At 34.4% G+C, this 22,879-nt stretch overlaps 2 protein-coding genes and 1 pseudogene across 2 annotated transcripts in view; 1 reads left to right on the top strand and 2 right to left on the bottom strand.

The window, feature by feature from the left end:
• The window catches only part of LOC145971616 (SNAPIN protein homolog), a 91,424-nt gene that overhangs the window by 39,920 nt on the left and 28,625 nt on the right, over positions 1-22,879 (top strand). The window lies entirely within an intron of this gene.
• LOC145972161 (uncharacterized) lies at positions 6,404-11,820 on the bottom strand (annotated as a pseudogene).
• LOC145971794 (uncharacterized) lies at positions 19,769-21,616 on the bottom strand. Its single transcript, XM_083099852.1, has one exon. It carries the CDS (start codon positions 21,614-21,616, stop codon positions 19,769-19,771), a length of 1,848 nt encoding a protein of 615 aa, XP_082955978.1.

The following is a 22,879-nucleotide window of genomic DNA, read 5'->3' on the forward strand; positions in this document are numbered from 1 at the left end:
GACTATATTTGTAAAAATCATAATAAAGAAATAATAAAAAGTGCAAAAATAAGTGACGGTCCGAGGCATTTTTTGGAATCTCCCGGCTACCCCACATCCCATGCCGCTCCTGGCACAACAACTGGAAGAGGATTTTCGCTCGCACTACCACAGGAGCTAGCCATCCCAAAGGATCGAACAGGCGCGCTGTCAACGAGAGGACTGTTCGTTTGGTCGCTATGGGCATCTCGACAGCCGGGATGGAGAATGAGAAGGCATCGATGCTGGGATGCCATTGAAGCCCCAGCGTAGCATGGCTCTCGTGGGGTTGCCATGAGCGCGAATCGCGCTGCAACCGGTGCTCAGCCGGGATGCCTTGAAATAGACTGTCATGGTTAGTCGACCACTTGCGCAACTCGACCAATTGTCTGGAGCGCCCTCGCTTCCTGGAGGGAAGAGGCACCAGTAAGCACGTCGTCCATGTAGGTATCCTGGCGCAACGCGACAGCTCCCAGAGGATATTTATCTCCTTCGTTGACGGTGAGCTGTTGTAGAGTCCTCATGGCCAGGAACGGCGCACAGGCGAGTCCGTAAGTCACGATATTTAATTCGTAGTCTTTCGCCTCTTCCGTGGTGTCATAACGCCAGACGATCCTTTGCAGGTGGCGATCTTCTGGACTCACCAGGATTTGGCGGTACATTTTCTCTATGTCCGTGGCCAGGACATAGAGATGCCGGCGCCAGTACATCCCCCAATGTCGGCAATAGATTCGGTCCGACCGAAAGATGGCGATTGAGGCTGTCGCCGGTTGCCGTGGTCGCCGAGCCGTTGAAAACGACCCGCAATTTCGTCGTTGAGCTGCCTTCGCGCAACACGCCATGATGCGAAAGGAAGCAGCTTTGGTCATCTCCCTGGCTGGTCGTCGCCGTCATGTGACCAAGGTCCTCGTACTGCTGCATGAAGTCGGCGTACAATTCCTGGAGCCGTGTCGCGACTGAAGCGGCGCTCCATGCTGTTGAGGAGATGCACGGCCGCCCATCTCGTCCTCGAGAAGTCCGGGAGTGGTCCTACCACAGGAAGGCGTACCACGTACCGACCATCGCCGCCTCTCTGGTGCGTGAGAGCGAAGTGGTCTTCGCATTTTTGCTCGTCGGTGGAGAGCGGGACTGGCACGGTCGCGACTTCTTCCTGCTGCCAGAAACGTTGCACCAAGCCGGTAAGTTGATCGTCTACGCGGCACACGTAAGTATGTGATTGCTTGGAGACACTCGTTGTTTCGACGGTCCCCGACAATATCCAATCCCAAGTCGTCTGTTGCGCTACAGGTTCCTGCGGTCCGCCTCGATGTAATCCAGGAAGGAGGATAGCAGCGTAGACGTCGGCGCCGAGCAACAAATCCACTCGATCGGTGGCGAGGAAGTTAGGATCGGCCAACTCTAAGCCAGCGAGGTGGTTCCACGGACGCTTCTCAGCTCGACTGCAGCCGTCGTAAATGGTGAGCTGAGGTAAGATGAGGGCCGACACCATCATTGGTGATCTACCGTTCTTCGAGGAGACCTTCAGGTTAAGCAGGCCATGGGCAACGCCTGTCATTTTTCCACCGACTCCGAATACGGAAATGGAGGTATGTTTCCGCGGCAATTTCAGTCGCTGAGCAAGCGACTCAGAAATTAGAGACGACTCGGAGCCCTGATCGATTAACGCGCGTGCGGTATGCAGAGCTCCATGCCGATCGGCGACGCAAACGCGGGCAGTGACTAGGAGCACTGCTGTCGGAGGCTTCTTGGTCGGCTGATAAGAGACGTGCGAGAACTTCACGGTCGCGGTGGTCAAACACGCATCGTGCAGTGACGTGTGGTGCTGCGCGTTGCACACCGAGCACGTTCTTTTCGAGGCGCAGTCGCGGAGCTGGTGTTTGCCGAGGCAATTGAGGCACAGTCCGTTGGCCTCGACGTGGCTTTTCCTCTCGTCAGCGCTCTTAGCTTTGTACGTGTCGCACAACATAATAAAATGGTCGCGCTGGCACATAGTGCAATGGCCTTGCTTGCCTTCTTGCTTGCGAGCATGCAGCGAACGAGTTGGCTTGGTGGCCGGGCTAGAGCTCGACTTAGGCGGACTTGCCTCCGCCTTAATAGGCTGCAATGACTCGAGCGTACGTAACCGGCGATCTAAGAACTCCCGGAGTTCGTCGTACGTAGGCGGCTCCAGGTTGTCGCCCAGAGAGTTCTCCCAATCGCGCCGCGACCGAGGGTCCAAAAGTTCGACCACGAGGTGAACGAATAGGTCTTCACCTTTTGTTATCGGTCGGCCGATACTCTCAAGCGAGCCGACGGTATTTTTCACGCCGTGGTATAATTTTCTCAGATCAGAGACTGACTCACCCTTTAATTTCTGGAGCGAAGTAAAGTTCGAGATGTAGCTTCTTATGAGGAGACGCTTGTTCTCGTAACAGTCGACGAGGGTTTTCCAGGCGCGCTCGAAATTTTCACTAGTTGTTGGCAAGCTGCGTATAAGTAATTCTGCTTCTCCTTTCAGGCAAGCCTTCAGGTAGTGCAGCTTCTCCACCTGAATCGTCGAGGTATCCTTCCCGATCAGAGACTGGAATAGGTCTCGGAAAGAGAGCCAGTCCTCATACTTTCCCGTAAAGGTCGGCAGCTGTATCCTAGGGAGAGTCGTGCGAGGAGCGGGAGTCGGTGTTCCAAGCATGGCTGCCGACGATCCCGCTTCTTTGGTCTTGGAAGAGTGCATCCAGTCCAGGAGCGTCGTCTTTTGGTTCAAGTAAGCCTCTTCGGTCAAGGCAGATACTTCTTGCTTGAAGTATTCGTGCCCCGCTACCGCCTCCTGATGATCGAACAGCTTGTCGTTTTGGACATAGAATTTAGCCCACAGAGTTTCCAGGTTCTGAAGGCGAGACTCGACGGCTCCAAGCGTGATCTTGGTGGACCCCAGCTTCCGCAGATTCTCAACCGTGCGGGAGATTTTTCCATACAGATCCATTTGAGCGCTCGCCAGCACTTCCATTTCGCGACTCATTTTCTTTCCTCCTATCTTTTAGGTGGTCACACTCCGGAGCACAGAGGAAGCACATCACTTAACTTCGAGGTCACTATCGTCACTCACCCACTGGTTGCACCGATCACCAGGGTTTGCGATCCGGCTCGAAGGACCAATTAATGTTCGAGAACAAGATAAAAACGCGCGGGCGAGCTTCGAAAAAGAAAGGAAGTCGAGAATTCGATAGGCAACAAAAGAGACTGATTTTAATGAAGACGGCACAATTTAATTTAGACGACATGATATGTACACTATTTTACAAAGTACGCTGTTTTAGCGCGAATTTCATCCGTAAGCAACGGAATCACGTTAATTATATCCGCGAGCAACGGAATAACTTTTAAAAATATCCGCGAGCAACGGAGTAGTGAAATATCCGAGAGCAATGAAATAAACGACCGTACTTTCTGTCGCGAAGAACCTTTCGGAAAAGAGCGATCATTGTCATCGTCCGGGGTTTATATACAATCTGTCCTTCGAGAATATTCTGGATTTCGCTCGCAAATCACGCATTTCCGATTCGTTTTTCATAACGGATTTGATATAATTTAGATTTTTCTCGAAGAGCAAAATTGTTTGTTGTTTTATATTGTAACGGGCCTCTTTAGGCAGTAGCGGTGACCGCCTGTAATTGGGCGCCAGTGGCGTAGCGCTGGAACGCGATAGGCGCGAAGTGACGGCACGCAGCAAGCTCGCAATTAGCGCACAGTATGAGTCGGGCGTACGTTGCAACCGACGTTGCAGAGCACCAGGACTCCCCAGAGCTCAGACAGGCCCGAGGATCAACCAGGAACTTCAGGGACCATCCAGAAGGAAGTACCAAGGGAAAAGTCGGTAGAGAGATACCGAGCGACAGATAAAGCGATGACCATGAGCCCAGAGGGAAAGCTCATCCCTTTTAGGACCTTGGACAAGGTGACCAAGGATGACGGGGGCAGGAAGGAGGAAGAAAATATTTCTGATCCCCCAAAGTATAAATATATTTTGTAGAAATAAGAGTAAAATATATATATCGTTATTATATATAAAATTGTCAAACTTAGTATCCTAACCTATAAAATTAAGAAAATAGTGCGAAATGGGGAGCACTTTAACAATAATAGCCCAGGAAAAGCGAAAGTGCAGAAAGTGTAAAGAAAAAGTGCAGTTAAGCATGATAACTTAATAATATAGTTAAAATGTAAAAATGTAAAATTAATATGTTTAGAGTACTAGATTAAGACATATTATACTAATATTACGTATTATTAAGTAAAAGTAACTGTAAAATACTGATTGCGCAGGTATTAGATGACTGTGCATATGAAAAGACGAATTGCGCATGCGTAGTGCGACTGCGCATACGAAAAAGGTGTAAAAGAGTGACTAGGCAGGTGCGAAGCGTCTGCGCATGTGAAAAGACAAAGTGCGCGTGCGCAGTCGCACTGCGCACACCAGAAAGGCGAGTACGCACGAAAAGCGATCCGACCAATAGCGCGTTGCGACTACGAACAGACCGAGCCGCCGAGAAAGCGTTACTGGTAGGGATAGCGAAGAGTGGGGAGGTCTATATAAGGGGCTGCAGAGCTCACTCGAGAGCTTTTTCCCGGGCGTCTTCGTTTGCGGAACTTCGATAACGAACGTAAAGTGAGTTTGTCGGAATTTTCCATAGAAATGGCGAATGATCGAGAATATTGTTCCGCGTACACGGCGATATTGTGTATAATAGGACTTGCATGTCCAAGTACGAAATAACTGTAATAATCCAAAGTTCATTTATATTTTATTTTATTTTAAATATATAATTTGAACGGTAGCAGTTATCATTTATCCAAGCGATAAATTCCAAGATCCTTAAATCCGGTAGTGATTAATCCATCCGGGAGTGATCTGAAAAGAAATATTTGTGAAACGAATATTTCGAAAATAAATGGTGACTTACCTGAGGAGGAATCCATAGCGGTGACGTCATCCTGTCAGCGTTGTTCAGCGGCGAAGTCCATCGTCCAGCGGCGACTTGAAACAGAAAAAAGAAATATTAGAACGAGTGGAGATACGACGGGAATACGTCGGAAATTTCCATCGTTGAGACGCAGTCAGTGGCCATCTTGTAATCCGATACGGTGGCGTGACGCAGCTAGCCGAGGCCAGTGGAATATTCCAAGGATCTCGACTCTGGCGTTGGGCTTATCACAGCCCAAAATCCTTGCTTGTTGGTGGATAAATAAGCTGGCGACCGTAATTACTAAAGGTAAGAGAACTACATCCTCGGATATTTTTACCCAATAATAAGTCGTCCGATCACAACGTCACTAACGCGCCAAATATGATTGTGCTTGTTTTAATTCTATTTGTCGGATGGCGTTTTCAGACATACAGATTCCGCTATCTCATTGTCTGTAACCGAACCATACATTGTACGGACAGCTTCTATAAAAATTATTAAAAATATTAAAAATATAACTAAATGTATACTTATTTTAAATATAAAATTTATATTATAAAATAAACTTACGTATGATGATTTTTGTGAGACTTAAGTCTTTGAAACAACGTTTAGTTTTTTTTCCTGCCCAGCTAAAATCTTGAGCCAAGGTATTTGTTATAATTTTTCTCAATATATTGCGTATCATTATATATCATTATATATTACTTCCTACTAATCTCAAAATGTTAAACTGAAAAATAAAATTTTATAAATAATTTTACAAATAATTTTACAAATAATGACAGAATAAATTTCATTATAATTTATTTATTATAAATTATAAAAATAAGACTGTACCACGTGATTTTTAAATTTTGTTTCTTTCAATTGCCTCTCGAAATATGTTAATTCTGACATAAATGAAAGTGGAAATTGAATATCAAATTCTTCATTAATATAATTAGATATCATCTTGTGTTGAATAATATTTATTTTCTCAAGAATATTTATTTCTCTATTGTCAAGTGTATCAAGTTTATATAAAATTTTATTTAATTTCGTTAATATCTGCTTTTTAAATTCTAAAATAAATATTTCTTTTATAAACTTTTGTTTTTATGACTAGTATTATTTACTTTCAAACATTATATATAAAATACGTATACCTTATATCCCTATTTTATATAATTTAAAGTAAAATTATTAGAATGTATAAAATTAGAATTATTATTAGAATGTACCATCAGAGTAAGTGTTTTCTTGGCTGGTGTTCTCTTGAATAAAGCATCTTTTAGTTTAAGAGTGCTTTGATTATTTGTCAATCTCTCTGTTGACATCTATAAGAAGTATAAATTAATAAGAATATTAATAATGTTGCATTCATAAACATGAGTTATACATTATATGATTTTATGATTACATGATTACAATTATATGATTATTATAGCATGATTGCGTTATTTTTATATTAGTTGCTTACCATGAATTCTATTTATTCTATTAGTAGAATTTCTTTCGGATAATTCATTACCAAAATTCTCTTTACATTTAACTCGCGATTTGTAATTACCCAAGGAACACACTGAAGTCAAAAAAAAGTCAAAATGACTTAATTTTGATTTGAAATAGTCACGCATTTTTCGTGTGACGAAAATTTGATTTATGACATGTGCTGCTCAATGACGAAAAAATGATCGATTTTACGCTGGCCCTGCAAATTTAGTAAATGTGTGAAAATTTTCTAAAAATGATAAAAAATTCTCAAAATTATACAATTATTATTCATAATGCACTAAAATAAATCATTTTTTTTATAATTTAATAGGCTTTCCATTATCATTTTACTTTTTATATGTAAACGTATTTTTGAGCTTGTAGGAGTTCTATTTATGGTGTATTATGTGTATGTAATAATTAATTTCGCAGTGAAACTGTTTTTCGAGTAATGCAGTTGAAAAAATTTTATATAGAAAGTGCAATATTATTGAAAAGGTGCTGTTAACTCATTTGAATTTACCGCGTGTTCATACATTCGCTACAGTAGCCAATCATCTCTTGCTATGTTTTGCTACTTCTGGAAGAGTAGCCGATTGGCCACCGCCGCGCATTTGCAATAGCCCATGTGTGCAACGTGCAAATGCGTGCAACGGCAACAGGCAACAGTATTATTTCCCGTTATTCAACGAATGTTTGTGAAGTGAGCCAAAATAGTCCTGTGAAAGCATTGCTATATTAATTACAGTAATAATAATATTAAAAGAATTTTGTACTGTAATTAAAATAATATTCTTTCGAAGATGGAGGATATCGAAAAACCAGTAAGTATTATATAGCCGTGCATTACAATATTTTGCTTATGTTGTGTTTAACTTTTGTTTATATTCTGTATTTAACACTTTGAAGAAAGTTCAAATTAGCATTAAGCTTCTTTTAAGAACAAAAATTATTCATGCATTTTATGGCATACTGACAGCAAACAGATTAGGGTTAGGTTATAGGTTAGATTAATCTCTTACATTTAAGATTAATCTTGTCAACATGTCTCTGTGCCATGCATGGAAGGAAATAAATATCAAGTCATGTGCAGGGAATGTGCATATAAATTAGATGTAAAGATTTAAGTATGATAAGAATAAAGATAAGAATATTCTATTATATATGTTATAACGTAACATAATTTTAATTAATAAAATTATTATTAGTATGTGGCATATAATAAAAGAATTAAATAATAAAATAGCTTGTCAGTATTAGCAGAAACATTCTGCATGTGTATCACATTTCCAATAAATTTGACAAGTCATTTTATTTGTTATTTAACTCTTCTTATGCTGCGACAATAATAATTCTATCAATTAAAATTATAATGAGTTATAATATATTAATATATACAGGGTGACCCATTTTAACTTAGGCAGCCAAATAACTCGAAAAATAAGCATGATAGAGAAAAATGTTTTAGACAAAAGTTGTATGGTTTCGAGGGGGCCATAAGATGGTATCATTGGTTTGACCTTGAAGAGTCATTTGAAGGTCACGTGAAGGTCACTTCAATTTTTTTAAATGGAATACCCTATATATTTTTGTACATTCTTGTAGCTTATTTCGAGAGCTTTCCAAAACACTATAATTAAGTACATTTTCGTTAAGTACTTTTTGAGTTATGAGGCTTGAAATAATTTCTTAATTTTACATAAACCGTAAAATATCTTGTAAAATATTCATTTTTCGATTACCTTACCTTAATAGTTTTATGTACAAAATAATGAGAGGAATCAATTGGTGTAAAGAAAACACATAGTTGTTTCGAAGAAAAAATATGTAATTTGCAATTAACAATTCCATATTTTTTCTTAAAAACAACTATGTGTTTTCTTTACACCAATTGATTCCTCTCATTATTTTATACATAAAACTATTAAGGTAAGGTAATCGAAAAATGAATATTTTACAAGATATTTTACGGTTTATGTAAAATTAAGAAATTATTTCAAGCCTCATAACTCAAAAAGTACTTAACGAAAATGTACTTAATTATAGTGTTTTGGAAAGCTCTCGAAATAAGCAACAAGAATGTACAAAAATATATAGGGTATTCCATTTAAAAAAATTGAAGTGACCTTCACGTGACCTTCAAATGACTCTTCAAGGTCAAACCAATGATACCATCTTATGGCCCCCTCGAAACCATACAACTTTTGTCTAAAACATTTTTCTCTATCTTGCTTATTTTTCGAGTTATTTGGCTGCCTAAGTTAAAATGGGTCACCCTGTATATATAGAATATCTTTATTTTTATCATACTTAAGTCTTTATATCTAATTTCTATTTCTAATTCCTCATTTTTCTTATTGTGTCTGAATCTTAATCAGTCTGACAATTGCACATGAAATATTTCAGATTTTTGAAAATTGTTTTCATGTTAAAATTTTTATCAGGTGAAAGCATTCTGTATACTTTATATCTTCTTTGTATTTATACAGGATTGTAAAAGAAAAATTAGTCGTAAAGCCAAAACAAAAGCAGCATCGCGATTGCGTGTCATAAAGTTACAGCAGCGTATTAGAAACATCTTCAATCCCTCGCTTTCTTCAAACAGTAGTACTAATAACAGTAATAGTGAATCCGAACACGAAGAATCCGATTCTGATAGGAATAATGTCGAAGAGTTCAACATTGCCGAGACGCAGGAGAGCAGTGACAGTAATATAACTGAAATTTCAAACGGCATTCATGAAGATAGCAGTAATCCAGAGTTGATATAAATCAACTTCTAGAGCAATTTTTACACAGTCTGATTTCTTATATTTAAATTTATTTTTTATTTAGTAAAGTGATACATAGATTTTCATAATTATTAAAATAAAATGCCACTGAATAATATTTTTTCATTTTATTTCAAAAGAGACAAATTTATTAAATAAAATTTATTAAATAATTTTTTTTGCAGCCACTGTTCTGCAGAAATTTGGGAAAACAGTCGATCTAAAAAAACCCGAAGATTATGTGAAACGTTGGTTTAGCACCAGTGCTCAGCGAGTGGTGTAAATGCGCGACATTTTCTATTTTTAAACATTATCAAAAGAATAATTAGTTTTTTTTACTTTTTCATTTTTAGTTTGTTTTCAGAATACTTGGTGCACAGCAAAGGCTAGCTTTAATACTTTTGTTTTAGTACAAAAATTTTAATGTGCAATTGAATTCTTTCGCATTCGTTTTTATTTATTGTTCTTATGTCAGAACTATATTTATATGTATGCTTTTTACTATTAGATATAGACAAGTTTCTTTTTTGCATACGAAATTTTGATTTGAGTTTTCTAGTCCGTGCTAAAAATAATCTTTCAAACAGAATATGATTGAAAATGTCAACATTTAATGTAAAAAATTGCAATGTACAAGAAAAGTAAGTTTTATATATATAATATATATAATGTTTAAAATGTTTATTGTTAATTTTATATTATAATTATATAATTAGTCAAATAAGTTTAATATAAGTTTAATATATGTATATATTATATACAATAAATTTGTTTCATGTTTTACTGGATAAATGTGTTATATTTTCAATCTTCTTATAATATTGTAGTAAAGAAATAAACTTGTATATTATTTATAGGGTTGGAGCACAGACTGATGCTATATTGTATATAACGCATAAGAGAGAATCAACTATCAATCAGAAGCTTTCATTTTCATCCTGAGGATAGAAATGAAGAATTCTGATTCATTGATTCTCTTATGCATTATACGTTATGCAAAAGTCTGTCCTCCGGCTCTTAGACCGCTTTGGTTCCTATATTAGTACAATAGGATTTCTTTTTGATGTTTTCTTGACGTCAACAAACCGTCAAATTTTCAGACCAAAAAGCATCATAGCATTGACTTTTTCTATCATGATGTAATTATGACGTCAAAATGACGTCATTTTGACTATGATGTGTTCCTTGGGTAGGCACAAAGTGTTCTATTTGTGGAAAAGCAGGCAATATTTTATTATTTTGTGTCGTTCGATTTTCTTTATTTTCTTGCAAAAGAAAATCTTCTTCTGATGATGACACTTCTGAGGATGACACTTTTTTTTGCTTGAATTCGTCTTCTTTTTTTCTTGTTTTCTCTTAATTCGTTAGATGAGATGTCAGTATTTTCTATGTTAGATGTATCCTGTGCTAGGACCAATTTTTCCATGCCTTTTTCATAAGTGTCTTATTTATGAAAATAAAATAAAAAAGAAAACAAAATAAAGACAATAATTATACATATATATGTGTACATACTTAAGAAAATACAATTCATTTACCTGCTGTGCCGAAGATTCTCTTGATTGGTAACTCATCCCAATCAAATTCTTCCTGTGGCATTTCTTTGGTTATTATAGCTTTATTTATGCGGAATTTGGTTTTAAAATGGCCAGGCCATATACACGATTGTTTTTCCGCATTGAACCATATTGTTGATATTAACTGCCCATACAGCACCGAAAGATTGCAAAAACGTTGCATAGACCTAACATTGAAACATTGTAATATTGCATAGAAGTTGCGAAATGTTTCTGCAACATTACTGCAAGCTTGCAGCAACGTTGAAATGTCCGCCCTCAGAAATATTACAATGTAAGATTGTAGTAATGTTACGGTGCAACGTATTTGCAATATTAAAACGCGTTTTGCTATTGCAAATGCAGACCGTTTTAAATTTAATAAATAAACTTTGCAAATATAAAAAAATGTTTAAGAAAGATAGGAAAAAAAACATTTACCGCCTTTGAAAAAAAATATCTATTAGTGTTTTTTATCAAATGTGTCTTATTAAATATTTATCTCAATAATATACATACAATTATTTTACATACACTCGGTACCAGAATATTTTAATACGTGCAATAAATGAATTATTTCCCATTTATCGATTCAATGAAGAAAAATCTGTTTAATATTCTGAATCCCAACGAGGGATCTAGATTATTAAACAAATTATTTGTTTAATAATCTAGATCCCTTATTAGGATTTAGAATATTAAATAAATCAAGTCAGTTTATCAGAAATTTAACTGACACAAGACAAAAAATATAATTACTACATTAGTCCTTTGTAGGCCTTATCCACTTTAGATGAAAATTCGAATACGAGTTAGTTAAGTTTGGTGTCGCCACATAGCGGCAAGTAAAAAAACACATGTTATACATTTTCGCTATGTTAAAATGTTGCTGCAACATTGCCAAAGTAATATTACAAAATAATGTCTCTGCAATATTTCTGCAGCATTACACTGCTATGTGCAATGTTGTAACATTGCAGCAATGTTGATGCAAGCTTCTGTGCTGTATGGGTGTAGTCTATCATCAAATTCAGCAATTATGAATCCACTATCATTCATTTTTTTCTGATAGCAGATGTAATAGTTGTACTTGTGTATATTGAATATTAGTATAATATATAATATATAAATATAATATATAATATTATTATAAGAAATATGTGATTAATTCACATATTTAAAAGAGAAGAAATATATGATTAATTCTCATAAAATCATTTAAGCGGAATGATTTAGCGGAAATATTGCGAATGTATTTGATTCCCCTAACAGCACATGTAGATTCTGAGAATGTTCGTAGAATATCACAAAAGTATCTTGCGTATATTCTAAGAACATTCGAGAGACGTACTGTGATATACTAAGGACATACTGAGAATGTTCTAATGTCCCACCTATTATAGTTCATAGTATATACTGTGAATATTCTATAATATATCCATAGAATATTGTCAGTATATTATCAGAATCATGCACACACACACACACACACACACACACACACACACACACACACGAACGCACGCACGCACACGCACACATATATATATACGATGTATTGTATTGATTGAATTAGAGGTTATATTTATTTGTACACTTTTTACGTTTTACAAATATTATATATTTTATAACGTACATTTTATATATATATATATACATATATTAATTTACATTTAACATTATATATTTATATTTTCATATAAAATTACATAAAAATTTATATATGTCATTAAAACAAATTTTCAACTCTTATATAATTATGTAGTCTTACAATTAATATAATCCGAAGATTGAATAATTTTAGATATAATAAGAAAATAATTAATATATATAAGATAATATATATTCTTATAAAAAACTTTAACGAATAAAAATTGCGAAATCTATCGGTGCTTAGCTCTTTCCTTGCGTTCTGTAGCATGGACTAACCAAATCTTAATTGGGGCAGAAATCTGCTCATCTGTCACATCAGCATGTGATTTCCGGATAACACTTGGAAAAGTAACATTTTCTTATTTCTTTATTTCTTAATAAATTATAAAGGCAGCAAAGATTTTTGCATAATAACACATAAAATTAATTAATCAATCAGAGTCCTTTATTTCCCTCACCAGGATAGAAATGAAGAACTCTGTGATTGATTAAATCTTTTACGGGTGATGCAAAAGTCTGTGCTGTGGTCTCAATAATAAATAAGTCTATGATGTAATTTACATTATGAGAATAACAAATATAACTATATATTTTATTATTAATATGTATAAGATAGTTTAAAAATATTAATATTTATAAATATTTTATTAATTATAAATATTACAAATATTTAAAAACATTTTTCAATATATGGAGGAATTATATCAATTATATTGAAAAATGTTTTTTTATAATATTTAATAATTAATAAAATATCAATAAAATTGATAATATTTCTATGGATTAAAAAATGTATGTTAATATATAAAATAATAAAAATTGTTTTAAATATTTTACTTACTCATAATTATTTTGCAGATATTTAATTTAGAAAAAACTTCTTTTTTTTTAGCTCCATACCAACTATAATTTATAGCTAATTCGTTGGATAATATTGTTCTCATCAGTCGTAAACAAGAAGTTTTTATATCTTGACAGGTGACACGTGCCAATTGTTTAATCTGAAATCATTTATAATAATAAATAAGAATAATAAATAGAAATAATTAATAATTAATAGAAAATGATAATGAATAAAATGTTAATTTAAATGAATATATATTTCTTCCATTTTTTTTAACACAACTATTTTTTATATGTTTAGTAAAGATGTTTTTAGTGAAGGTATTTCTACATTTAAAATTGTGTTAAATATTGGACTTACCATTTGATTTCGATAGGCTGGATCGTTTTTTAATTTTTCTTCTATTATTACAAGATCTTGATTATTTTTCAATGGTAAATCTTGAAAAACATCAATTTCTTCCCTTTCTTCTGCTCTCTCAAAAGTATTTGCAATTACAAGTTTTTCTAAGATTAACTTTTGCTTTGTGTATATGTTATTCATTTTTGATTCCAAATTTATTAATTTCGTAATAATAAATCGCTGAAAATTCTCTGTTTCTATAAAGCATTTAGAAAAAATTATTCATATAGGATGTCCTACCAACAATGGCCACTAACTTTTATCTTTTAAAATTTAAAATAAAAAAGATTGACCGTAACAAATTTATATATGAAATTAAATGATTCAAAGTAAACTTTAATGTGGACATAGTATTTGTTTACAAAAATTATGTCTTAAAAATAATATACATAATATTTTTATAATAAAAGAATATTTTGTTATAATAAAGATTTTAGCGTTATTAATACAATGATATGATTTAATGCAAATTTACATATTTATGAGTTTTTGCACTTTAAAAGTGTACAATGATTCAGACAAATATTTTACATATTATGAGTTTTTGCACTTTAAAATCACGGGTGACATCTACCTTTCCATTTTCGGCCGTGCGATATGGTTAATTCCTGACTCGTATATACATTGACAATATTACGATCAAATAATAACATGACATTATGTCGGTCCTCAAATACAAGTCAAAAAGTTGACCATATCGCAGGACTGAACATGAAAAGCTTGATATAGCATGATAAAGCTAGATATTGCTCGCGATATTACAAGGTGAAAAAACTTGTTGTGTATGTAAAATACAATAAATCATACATCGTTATATTCCTTTGAAACAGTGTGCTTAATATAATCTCAGTTATATCAAAATATTCATTTTATTATTAAAAAATTACGTACTTCTCTGTTCTTAAACAGATAATCTTTGTAAGTAATTATAAATGCCCATAATACAGTTTACTTTCAGCCATTTAATTTTATACATATTTATTATATGGAATACCTCTTAATTATCTCAAAAATAAAAAAAAGAGGATAGCCATTCTTTTAGTGGGACATTATATGTATTATTAAAACAAGATGGAATTTTTGAAATATTCTACAAATTAGCAAGATATAAAATATAAAAAAAATACAATTATTATATATATCAATCGTAAATAAAATATAAACAATTTGCATACTTTGTTCATAATTCAGATTTGACTCTGGTTGTTCATCTATTCTCCTTGCCGTGCCACTAGTTACGAGAATGGAATTATCTTCTAATAAGATATCATGCCATTGTTCAGTGTTGGATACATTTCTATTATATTCTGAAATAAAAAAAAACATTGTTACAGTAAGGTTCAAATTTAAAATATGAATAAAAATTTTTTAAATATAAAATTATTTAAAAAATAGTATGGTTCTACAAAATATTAAATAAAAAATAATTATAAAATTATTTATAAATTTGAAGTAAAATTACTTGTATACTAACCTCCATTAGAGAGCAAGATTGGACTTGATGTTGTATTCTTTAACACGTCATTATTATTATTTTCGTTATCTTTTGTGTCTTTATGGAATGAATTTACAGTACATTCTGGATCTAAAATAATAAACCCATGCTAATATATATGTATGTGTACACACACACACACACACACACACACACACACACACACACACACACACACACACACACACACCCACACCCACACCCACACCCACACACCCACACCCACACCCACACCCACACCCACACCCACACCCACACCCACACCCACACCCACACCCACACCCACACCCACACCCACACCCACACCCACACCCACACCCACACCCACACCCACACCCACACCCACACCCACACCCACACCCACACCCACACCCACACCCACACCCACACCCACACCCACACCCACACCCACACCCACACCCACACCCACACCCACACCCACACCCACACACACACACACACACACACACACACACACACACACACACATATTATTTAGATCACTTCTATATATATTTTAAAATATATTATTCTCATTTATGTTAAACACTAGACAATAAAAACCTTGATAAAATAAAATTAAATATTTATAACTTACAAATAACATATATACTATATATGCAAAACAAATAATAACAAATATTTTATTGAATCATTTAGCATTTCAGCCATTCATATACAAACATATAGAGAGGGGAAAAAAGTATCACCATTTACGTTAACGAATTGTGTTTATGCTTCTTTCCAATAAGATTCAAGAAATCCTTAATTACTTTTTGTGATGTTTAATAAAAAAGAAAATATGAATAAAATATCGTCCAATGCAGCATTGTTTTTCGACGTACGGATACCGGCAGGAATGGTATCCGTCGACAACTTCAGCATACAACAGAAATCGGATACGTATACGTATACGTATGTACTATTAGGTGCGCAACTAAGTTCTCGCTGTTTTTTTTATGAAAATGCAACTTTATTGTGAAAAAATGGTTACAAATGAATCATTCAAAGTATTGCCCATCGCTAGCTACAACTTTTTCCCATCTTTCTGGCAGAGCTCGAATATCGTTACGGTAAAAGTGTTCATCTTTTGAGGCTATCCACGAATCAAGCCATTTTTTGATGTCTTCATATGAGCGGAACTGCTGATCAGCCAGACCATGTGCCATCGAACGGAACAAGTAATAATCGGACGGCGCAATATCTGGGGAATATGGCGGGTGGGGTAGGACTTCCCATTTGAGCGTTTCCAGGTAGGTTTTAACGGGTTTGGCAACGTGAGGCCGAGCGTTGTCATGCTGTAGAATCACTTTTTCGTGCCTCTGCTCGTATTGTGGCCGTTTTTCGCGCAGTGCTCGGCTCAATCGCATCAATTGAAGTCGATACCGTTCCCCAGTGATGGTTTCGTTCGGTTTCAACAGCTCATAATAAATAACACCGACCTGGTCCCACCAAATACACAGCATAACCTTCGCAGCGTGAATATTCGGCCAAGCCGACGACGTAGAAGCATGACCGGGTAGTCCCTATGACTTTCTTTTCTTTGGGTTGCTGTAATGAATCCATTTTTCATCACTCGTCACGATGCGATGAAGAAAACCCTTCCTTTTTTGCCGCTGGAGCAGTTGTTCACAGGCGAAAAAACGACGCTCAACGTCCCTTGGCTTCAAATCATAAGGAACCCAAGTTTCTTGCTTTTGAATCATTCCCAACGCATGCAATCGCTTGGAAATGGCTTGGCGGGTAACTCCTAATGCTAATGAAAGCTCTTGTTGCGTTTGGCATGGATCCTCATCGAGCAATGCCTCCAATTCAGCGTCTTCGAAGATTTTTGGCCTTCCTTCACGCGGACGGTCGTCAACATCGAAATCACCGTCTTTGAAGCGACGGAACCAATCACGGCACGTTGTTTCACTTAGAGCAGCATCTCCGTAAACTTTGTGGAGCTCTCGATGCGCTTCAGCCGCCGTTTTCTTCGAATGAAAGAAGAAAATCAACACTTCCCGCAAATGACGATTATTTAGCACAAAATCAGACATTTTCACACAACCAAAAGTATATGACGCCAAAACAAAATCACTACTGTGTCAAAACGGTTTGTTTACTATATGTCTAAGCTTGGTTCATGACGTTTTGGATATGTCGAAATCGACCAACACTTATTGGTGGCGCAATCTATTGACAAACAGCGGGAACTTAGTTGCGCACCTAATAACTTCATGTGTATGCGTGTGATTCTGAAATTGTCGACGGACACCATTCCTGTCGGTGCGTGTACATGATCGAATATTGTATATGGCTTATATATGGCTTCATTTAATGCATAATTCACATTTGTATATCTATCTAATTAACAACGCTAATAAGAAAAAAAAATGACAGTTATCTAATAAAAATATCCTTACACTACTTCACTACATATTATACCTTGTAAATGATCATTGCGTGGTACATCATATATAGTCATAGGATTCAATTCATTATCATAAAGAATAATTTTTTTATGCATTTGTGATTCTGAAACAAAAAAATTCAATGCTTTTACTTCATTTACTTATCATTTATTAATTTTTCATGCTATATTCTAATATTATAAATTAAAGAAAGTTATTTAACATAGGCTTTAATAAAAGTTTTTATTATTAAAAGTTTTTATTATTAAAAGTTTTTATTATTAAAAGTTTTTGTTATTATTTAAATTTAGACTTTAATAAAAGAAACTTAATAAACCTTATTTTTAATTATTAATAATAATACAATTATTTACTCTATATAGAAAGAATCGAATTCAAATTTGCTGAAGAAATTCATTCTATTATTGTTTTATTAATGTAAATATTATAAATCTTCTATGTAGCTGTCCAAAAAATGATTAGATTAGCTAAATAATGAAATTCATCAACTTCTTTATTGACAAAAAAAAACTTCTTTATTGACACTTTTTTATTCGACAAAAAAATATTGAGTTTATACAATAATGTTTTTTTTATCATTTTTTAGACAGTTTTATAGAAAATTATGTATTTATATTAGGTGCGCAACTAAGTTCCCGCTGTTTGTCAATAGATTGCGCCACCAATAAGTGTTGGTCGATTTCGACATATCCAAAACGTCATGAACCAAGCTTAGACATATGGTAAACAAACCGTTTTGACACAGTAGTGATTTTGTTTTGGCGTCATATACTTTTGGTTGTGTGAAAATGTCTGATTTTGTGCTAAATAATCGTCATTTGCGGGAAGTGTTGATTTTCTTCTTTCATTCGAAGAAAACGGCGGCTGAAGCGCATCGAGAGCTCCACAAAGTTTACGGAGATGCTGCTCTAAGTGAAACAACGTGCCGTGATTGGTTCCGTCGCTTCAAAGACGGTGATTTCGATGTTGACGACCGTCCGCGTGAAGGAAGGCCAAAAATCTTCGAAGACGCTGAATTGGAGGCATTGCTCGATGAGGATCCATGCCAAACGCAACAAGAGCTTTCATTAGCATTAGGAGTTACCCGCCAAGCCATTTCCAAGCGATTGCATGCGTTGGGAATGATTCAAAAGCAAGAAACTTGGGTTCCTTATGATTTGAAGCCAAGGGACGTTGAGCGTCGTTTTTTCGCCTGTGAACAACTGCTCCAGCGGCAAAAAAGGAAGGGTTTTCTTCATCGCATCGTGACGAGTGATGAAAAATGGATTCATTACAGCAACCCAAAGAAAAGAAAGTCATAGGGACTACCCGGTCATGCTTCTACGTCGTCGGCTTGGCCGAATATTCACGCTGCGAAGGTTATGCTGTGTATTTGGTGGGACCAGGTCGGTGTTATTTATTATGAGCTGTTGAAACCGAACGAAACCATCACTGGGGAACGGTATCGACTTCAATTGATGCGATTGAGCCGAGCACTGCGCGAAAAACGGCCACAATACGAGCAGAGGCACGAAAAAGTGATTCTACAGCATGACAACGCTCGGCCTCACGTTGCCAAACCCGTTAAAACCTACCTGGAAACGCTCAAATGGGAAGTCCTACCCCACCCGCCATATTCCCCAGATATTGCGCCGTCCGATTATTACTTGTTCCGTTCGATGGCACATGGTCTGGCTGATCAGCAGTTCCGCTCATATGAAGACATCAAAAAATGGCTTGATTCGTGGATAGCCTCAAAAGATGAACACTTTTACCGTAACGATATTCGAGCTCTGCCAGAAAGATGGGAAAAAGTTGTAGCTAGCGATGGGCAATACTTTGAATGATTCATTTGTAACCATTTTTTCACAATAAAGTTGCATTTTCATAAAAAAAACAGCGAGAACTTAGTTGCGCACCTAATATATTATAATATTATATGCAAAAAATAAAAATGTTTAAAAAAATACAACAATACTTACAAAATGTTCCATATATTTTTAATACTTTATGCTCCAACCATGTACACTCAGGCTCTTCCATTAACCTTACTGCTTTATCATATCTTTTATTATTAGTAAAGTTAGGCCAAACAGCTCTCATAAAATCTGTACTCAACCAATTGTTTGGAATTATTTGAAGTCCATCTTCAAACTCAACAATTGCGTAAAACTTTGTTGGGTCGGTCATTCTGATTTAATGAACATATTAAATAAATGATTACATACTGGTATGTATCAATGGGAAGACTACATATTTATCTTCGCCATATGGCAATTGTACATATTTTTTTATAATATTTTTTAATGGCCACGATTTCAAATTTGAGTATGAATGTACAATATAAAGCAATGAAGATGGACAAGGAACATTAAAGAAATCATTTTTTTCTAAAAATTCATGGCCTATTATGACAGGTATATTTTGTTTAGTGCAATATGCTATATTTTTTACAACTACAATAGCATTACAATTTAGGCTACAACAGCTATCTGCAAGAGTCCCAGCTTTTAATGTCATTCCGTTGTATTTTGCAATTTTATATTGTGGGTTGTTGCAATTCGATACAAGTGGACCATGATGATGCAATGATGTTAAATTCCAATGTCCCAGAACAGAATGTGATAAAATAGATGATGACAAATCCGAGTTTATTTCTTTTTCGATATATCTTCTCACTACTTGTTGTAAAGGTCTCTCCGCTTTTCTAATATATTTTTTTAATATCTGCATATAATTTTCATATTTAAAAGCGCTAAATTTATCAAGTGGACCAAATCTTTTGACATCATCAACAAGATGTACAAGATTATGAACGTTGTGTGACATATTCTGAACTCCATAGAGTTTTATAAATGTTTTGATAAAAAAAAGTGTCAAATCTTGCGCGTACGATAAATATTCATATAAATCTTGTGAAGAAAGAATTCTGATAATTACATGTAGTGTTAAAAAATTTATATACACTTTCCTTTTTAATACAGATTGAAAAGCTAATGGACCTGTGTATAACAATATCATTCTATATTCAGTTGCTTTCCATAGTTTTACACTATTAAGTGCTCGTGATTTTCTTGCAAATTCGACAGGTATGGAAGATTTCAACTGTGTCACTAAATATGTCGAAATTTCTTCGACAGCTCTGTGCTGTAAACGATTATGCAGTTCTCCATCAAGCCATAAGTACATTAATTTGCGCATAATTCCTAGACATATTAAGTGCATATAATCCAATGGAACATTTGTAACAGGCTTAAAATGAGGCACTTCCAGTAAAGTACAGGTAATATTTGGTTTGTGATAATTATCATCGATCTTTCGGATAAAATCGTCATCTGTTCGAAGTGGTGCATTTATTTCTGGGAAACATATTCGGTTTCCTATATATTCTCCTTCTGTTTGATATTTAGTGCAACTCGAATATGCAGAATGCCCTTTTATAGATAGAACGAATGATTTCGCTGGTGCATCACAAATTAGAATCTCAAGTCTGCATTGTATATTACGGCCATTGAAGTTAATGCCGTTTTCGCACATATCTTTCATTTCATTGACAAAATCCTTCAAAAAATCATTAGCATTTGCTGGTTTATCATTTCCATGATAAAGTCCTATTACAAAGACATTATTATATGGAATAATAGAACCTAATATAGGCCAGAATTGCTGTGATGAAGATTTTGACAGTGGTAATCCATCAATATTAATACTCATTCTTATACAATCAATATAATCCTTTATAGAAGTCAATATTTGTAATATAGAATGCATTAATCCAAAATGGTAATATGTTCCTGGTGTCACAGTGCGTATCTCTTGTTTTCTTGGTGTTTGTAACAGTGTTCGTGCATCTATCGATAATTTAGAAAAACAAGAATGTTGTTTTAATCTTTGAAGTAAATGTCTGAGAGCAATATGTGAGATTTGATATTTTGTAGCCCATGTAGCAAGATTATCTTTCAAATCTTTGTCTGTTGTTGCATTAGCATTTTCAGAACCCACATTAGATATTAATTCATAAGAAATGCTTTCAGAAGATTCTTCAGAATCTTCTTTATTCAACTGCATAACTGATTCATTTTCATATCTTATATTATTCTCATTTCCAGAAATAGTGTTATTTTCAGTTGCAATGCATATCTCATGATGTTTATCTATTATATGTGAATTATTATCAAAATTATTGTTTAAACATCCTTGATATTCACAATTACGCAATGTTGCAGTATTTAATAAGCTATCACATATAATTTCTGACTCTTGTGCAATTAATCGATTTAAGTGCCTTTTTGATATGCACGAAATGTCTTTCTTAGTCCGTTTTCGAATCATTATTATATTTCTGTTTAGATAAAATACCAATTAATATTGCATTTTTTAAGAAAGAGAATTATCTTAAATTCATTTATTATACTGTATTTTAGATCATTTTTATTATTTGTTATATATTTTTAAAATATATTATAATGTATTTCAATGTAATAAGATTTAATAGTATCGTAAATTACACTGTTTTCATTGTATTATAATAATTTACATTAAAATTATGCATATTATTTTAATAACAATAAAAGTATAGCAATAACAATAATATAAAAATATGCATAATATTTCTTCAATATACTAAATTTTTTATATCAGCAAAATAAAATAAGAGAAGTTTTCCAACAGTGACACAGATAATAAGTACTACCCAATTAGCACACAATATTTTTAAATATGTTTTCGAGAAAATTGTTCAAAGATTTAAAAATCCTTGATAGTCACAAATTTTCTACATTTGTTCAAAAAGTAGACAGCCTACCTTCAAATAATCATTGTAAAAGTTGCAATTAAAGATAATTTGATCAATATGACTACAAAAAATCGCAATTAAAAATATATAAAACATACCTGATTTGTACAGTCTTTTATATAGTCAATGTTTTTTGGTGACAACTTTGGCTTAGATTTTTAGAATAGATTGCTACTTTATAAATTTTTAAATTCTTTTAAATTCTTTTATATCTCTCAACGCTGCAACATAAAAAAATTCCACATAAGAAAAACACAGATATATATATATATATATATATATATATATATATCATCATTATGTACAATATAATCAGAACACACACACATATATGTGTACACACACACACACACACACACACACACACACACGTGTATAAAAAACATAGTTGTTTTTGAGAAAAAATATGTAATTATTAATTGCAAATTACATATTTTTTTTAGAAACTATTATGTGTTTTCTTTACACCAATTGATTCTTCACATTGTTCTGTGCATAAAAGTATTAAGGTAAGATAATGGAAAAATGAATATTTT

This window comes from Camponotus vicinus, unplaced genomic scaffold, assembly GCF_025532165.1.
Source record: "Camponotus vicinus isolate PSW18456_S1 unplaced genomic scaffold, iyCamVici1.0 SCAF_5, whole genome shotgun sequence".
In the NCBI taxonomy this organism is placed as follows: Eukaryota; Metazoa; Arthropoda; class Insecta; order Hymenoptera; family Formicidae; genus Camponotus; species Camponotus vicinus.

Bases quoted from the DNA above. Each gene is read 5' to 3' on its own strand.
- LOC145971794 (XM_083099852.1), bottom strand. From the start codon at position 21,616: ATGCAGTTGAATAAAGAAGATTCTGAAGAATCTTCTGAAAGCATTTCT.